This window comes from Buceros rhinoceros, unplaced genomic scaffold, assembly GCF_000710305.1.
Source record: "Buceros rhinoceros silvestris isolate BGI_N320 unplaced genomic scaffold, ASM71030v1 scaffold2816, whole genome shotgun sequence".
NCBI lineage: Eukaryota > Metazoa > Chordata > Aves > Bucerotiformes > Bucerotidae > Buceros > Buceros rhinoceros.
Window position 1 is genome coordinate 490 of NW_010419162.1, and position 5,354 is coordinate 5,843.

Here is a 5,354-nt window from a genome sequence, read left to right on the forward strand (position 1 = left end):
CGAGATGGCACTGTGTCCCCGCCATCCGGGCGGAGGGACCGCTGCTGGAATTTCTCCCACCAAAAGCAATATCCCGAGCGGATCTGGCCGCCCTTGCTTCCCTCCCTCCCTCCCTGGGGCGGCAGGACGGGGATGCTGAGGGGTGCGAATCACCAGCCCATGCCAGAGCCCTCTCCCCAGCCACATGCCTGCCACTGCTGCACCCCTGGGAAAAAGAAAACAAAAAAATGAGCAGAATTAATGCGGGGGAGCGTCAGGTGAGGTGAGAGCTGCTGATAGCAGCAGTGGCGAAGCTGGAGAGTGCAGCTGCAGGGATGAGGTGTGGCTCTGTGGAGGAAACCTCCCTGTCCGCAGCTGCTTTTCCTTGACCTGTCAGGGGACGTGGCGCATGGCATGGTGCCACATTGTGTCGGGACCCTTCAAAGGCTGATGGAGCGGGAACTGGAGAAACGTTCCCATGACTGAAGCAGTTGGAATGCAAGAAGAGACGCTCCATCTCTCAGCAATGGTGATGCTGGTGTCCCAGCCGGCAGTACTGTTCCTGTCCTCCATCCACCTCTGCGGATGCTCCTCTTAATCAGAGCATGCCTCTTCTTCTCAATAAATCCCCTTTACAGGGACTGTAAAGGGAAAACTTCCCAGAATACCTTAAGAAAGTTGTTCATCTGTTTTTCTGAAGGAGACATTGGAGGATAGGTCAGCGAGCTGGCAAAAGGAGCATTGACTCACAGTGATACAGATAACTGTGAGACATTTTTTTGTCAAGGACTGGTGAGAAAGGTGCACGTGCTGCCCACCTACCAAAAGCGGAGAGCCAGGAGTACCAGAGACCCTGGACATCAGCTAACAAAATCTGAGCTGAAGAGGGGAAGGGGCCAAAGGGCACTTTAGCTCAAGCACCTGCCTTAGAAGAGGAGTCACATGGGAAGGATGTGCAGCAATAGTGAAGAAGCACAAACTAAATACAACTGGTTACACCTGAAGACGGCACAGGAGAGAGAAAAGCTGAGACCTGTCTTTTACGAGCCGTTTTAGAGCTCTAAGATCAGTAAAAAATGTAGGTAAAGGGCAGAGCTGGAAGTTCCAGTCGAAGCCTCCTGAAGTTGAAAGCAAGATTTCCATTAGCAAGGTTGCAATGGGATGCATCAGATGCTCAAGCTGAAAAAGAAGATGGTCGGCAGTTGAAAGATGCCGTTGGAATCTCCACATTAAGAGAAAATGAGGTTTACACAGCGAAAATGCAGACAGATGTTTAAAGTTAAAATGTATGTCCTCCAGCCTCTGGTTTTGACTGATGCTGTTTTGCAAACTGCTGGGTTACCTCTCACGAGGAAGGGAACGCTTTGTAATCACTGCCCAGCAGTCAATCAAAAGCCTGCTGGTTTCAGGGAGCTGTGAAATTGAAAAAAGAGTCCCAGTCCTATGGAAATGTCAAATGGGAAAAAGGTCAGATTATATTTTTCTTTCATTTTGACCAACGACATTTTCGAAGTTACCTTCAAAAGCGTGATCTGGAAAGCCCTGCAGAATAAGAAAACACAAAACAAAGCAAGTCAACTCTGGTCTTGGGAAGCACATGGAGTGGGAATAGGTGTGTGGGCAGGCGTACGCATGTGTGCACAACAGCAATAACCAGGGCCCTGCTGGAAACCTGGAGCGGATGGGCTGGAGAAGAAAGTGTTTTTTGCACCAGAAGTAGAGGACAGACAAGCCTGGCAGTGTAACTACTGCGATCCGATGCGCTGTCATGTGCTAAAGACTCAGTCTTTTCACTGAGCAGAAAATAAAATACGTTCGCAATGACAACTGAAACAGCAGGTGTTTGCTCCTTTTGCCAAGTTCCCACTTCACTTGTTGGGGGTTGTTGGCCAAGAAGCCAAGTGGCTGAGAGGGACAAATGTCCCCTCTGGTCAGCCAGTGAGGACCTGCACCGCCCTGCTCAGGTGGTGATGGTGAAGGGAGAATAGCGAGGGCAGCAAACTGCAGTACTCGAGATTTCAACTTCACCACTCATTGCCCTGAACTGGCCCACATGGTGGAGGCTTCCACGGCTGCAGCAAGCCTGGCAATATCTGTGGAGATCTGACACGTTCATCTTGCCCAAAAATGACCCAGCAGAGGACTCCCAGTAGTTGTGACCATTGCAAGCATTATGGGAGGTGGTGGGTTTCGGTAAGAGTGAGTAGCTGCAGCTCCATGGGAAGCAAATGGGAGCTGCTGGCTCTCAGACCACTTCAAAGCACAGCAAGTCATATGGAGGCCCACCTTGAATGCACACATCAGGTACTCAAAATCAGTGCCTCCACATGCTTGCACCCATGCTCCTGAACCAGTGGACTATGTGTATTTGGACCGGGAGACCGTCACTGGTTCACAAACACCTTGGGACAGGATTGCTTCTTGGAGCAACCTGGAGGCACCAAGGTGGTGCAAAATATCTCAGGGAGGGGTGCTGGGTTGGATCCTTTGCGGATGCAGAGCAGCGACTTCAGTGGCACGTCACCACTTTATACCACCTTTGCATTGGGCATGTAGCATCGCAATGCTAACAGGAGATGAGCAACCTGCGGTGGCTAGCAGAGGGCTTTGGAGGAGTATGGTGGCTGGAGAAGGGAAGGACAGAGAGCATTTAGAGGGACATGTCTTAGAAGACCTTCAGGAAGAGGACAACAGGTTCCGTAAAAACAGGAGTAATTAATTCTGCTGCTGACAAAATTAGAAAGAAAGTAATAATGGTAATAATAATTATTAGAATTATAATTATAATCCTTGCACTAGATACTAATTAGTAAATAATTATCATAGCAACTTCTCTTTTTTATTTTTTTCTGGGTTTCTTTTTTTTCCCCCTAACCACTCTGAATCGCATATCCGGCCCCCTCATACTGCAAAGAGTGGTGTTACATTGTGAATTGAAAACTAACTCTGATCCTACGTTCCCCACTGTCCTACTGCTATTCCTCAGACAGGCTCAGTGGGACTCGGTCAGAGAAGGAAGGGGACATGATGTGTGTTCCTGCTTAGCACCCAGAGTACCTGCTTTCCAGATGCACACTTCTTAAACTCTGATTTTCTTGGGGTTTTTTTTTTTTTCTTTACAAGTAAGTCTAGGAAACAGAACAGTGACAGGAGGATCATTGTGAGATAATCGATGTGCAGAATTGTAGCCAAAATCTGAATTCACCAGAAACAAATAAGCTGAAATAGCCACAACCATTTTTTTTTTTTCTTTACAAGTAAGTCTAGGAAACAGAACAGTGACAGGAGGATCATTGTGAGATAATCGATGTGCAGAATTGTAGCCAAAATCTGAATTCACCAGAAACAAATAAGCTGAAATAGCCACAACCAACTGTCCATAGCCTTGTCTAGAATGGCTTTAAATAAAATATATAAAGAGCCATGGACAGTCTCCTTACCCCTGTCCAGAATTTGATGTAAACAACATCCATAGAAACTGGGATTGTTAAGAAAGTTTATCCATATATCTGGATAGCAATAAAAAGCGTTTCCTAGGAAACTGTAAAATCCTGTACCAAGCAGTGTACAGCCAAGCTGAGAGGAACATTAGGTTGATTTATATTTTCAAGGTACGACTTTGCATGATTTCTTTTAGATCCTGCGATAATGTACAAGGAGAGCACGTGTGAAGGTCAGGGCTGGTTTTTTGTTTGCTTGTTTGTTTGCTTGCTTGCTTCTCTGAAATGTCTCTTGTGTAACTCATTGGTCTGGGTTTTCATTTCAATTCCCAATCGTAATAACAGGGCATTACCACTCCCTGTGTCTGTCCTTCCTGTGCATGCCAAGGCTGCATCAGTAATTTCCTTCTGCTGCCAAAGAAACAACGGTTTCATGTCTTCCCATTTCTTCAAGAACCGCCGCCAGCATGCTCAGGTTGCCATCAGGGAAATTCTGGGCTTCCCAGAGATCCAGGATCACCCCGGTAGGGCTTGATTTCGTAGCAAAATAATTTAGGTACCTGCAACAAACCAAAAGAAAACTCATTTTTCAAGCTATATGAAGGTTATGTGAATTTGTATGATTTCAGCTCGTCTCCTGTGCAGTCAGTCTGACCGGTCCGTAGACACGTCTGCTGTCTCTCATTTTCACCAGGACCCTTTTGCTCATAGCTCCCAGGGTGCTTTGCTGCCTGACCAGGCACAGGCAGCCCTGCTCACCTGTCCAGTTTCAGCTTGTGGGCCAGCATCCGCCAGTCATGGCCCCTGGTCTGCGGTGCATCCAGGCTGCTGCACAGCTTCTGCCTTATTGGGAGGGGGATGCTGAAAGCGCTGGGCCCTACTATGGTGGTGATGGTGCCTGCTGAGTCCACAGGAGGATAATCTATGCCAGCAGGTTCCTGAGGTTGGAATGAAAGAAAAAAAAAAAAAGTTTTGTTACTGAGTGCAGAGACAATTATAGAAGTGTATCTCTGACACTCGGTACTTTTACTTGCATTAGAGGGGAGCAGCCCTCTGTTGCTAACGAAGCATTCACGTTAGTCAGCTGGGAAAGAGAAATATTTACAACCAACTTTGTGTAGACAACAGATGTCTTTTTCCTTTTTTTTTTTTTTTCTTTTTGGTCTTGAGGATGAAGATTACTATGACTGGACAAAATTGAGCCCAGCTTAATTAATCACTTACTGGAAATAATGAAATAATATAATACAATAATATCAGGCACTTTGACACATTTCCCAGTAAATTGTTACTACTAGGGCAGAATGGGGCTTTCCTGGCTTGGCTGGCAGGAGCCCCTTCTTGGCAGACCTCCCAAGCCCCCTACCCCACAGGTAACCAGTACCGGGCTCATGCCGCTGACCCCCCTTTGGCAGCACCTGCGCGCTCTGAAGCGTCTGATGCTGAGCAGAATATAGAGAGTTGTTAATACCACCCCAGGCACAAGCTGACCCCTCATTTTCATACAGTTTAACTCTGTGCTGGAGACAGGTGGAGCATGTGTGCCTGGTGGGCGGCTGCCGCCCTTCTCCCCAAAACCAGCACTGCACTCAAAGGCAGCAGTGTTTCAAGGGCGAAGTCACCTCCAAAGCCAGCCTGTTCTCTGCAGGTACAGCGTTGATGCTCTCTGATGTGGTCCTCCTAGCTGGGAGGCTCTCCATGACAGAGCTGTAATGTGGCACCGCTGGGAACAAGAAGCTCTCCTGAGCAAAGATTTTTTTATCTTCCTTGGCCTGGAATGATTTATAACCCTCAGGCAGATAGAAAGAGGGGTTCAGTAGCTGGTAGGCCAAGGGTAGTTGGTCCATTTGGATTGTTGGGTTTGCTTAAGGAACAAGGAGGTGCTGCAGGGCAGCTGAAAGTCCCACCAAAACCCATTGACACCAATCATGTAGC

At 47.5% G+C, this 5,354-nt stretch overlaps 1 protein-coding gene across 1 annotated transcript in view; it reads right to left on the reverse strand.

Moving 5' to 3' along the window:
* Positions 1-3,328: 3,328 nt before the first annotated feature.
* The window catches only part of UNC5C (unc-5 homolog C (C. elegans)), a gene marked incomplete at its 5' end in the record, with an annotated part of 94,038 nt that continues 92,012 nt past the window's right edge, over positions 3,329-5,354 (reverse strand). Inside the window, 2 exons of the mRNA XM_010138790.1 lie at positions 3,329-3,979; positions 4,179-4,357. Coding sequence (XP_010137092.1) covers positions 3,814-3,979; positions 4,179-4,357 — 345 coding nt within the window. The remainder of the gene's footprint in view (positions 3,980-4,178; positions 4,358-5,354) is intronic.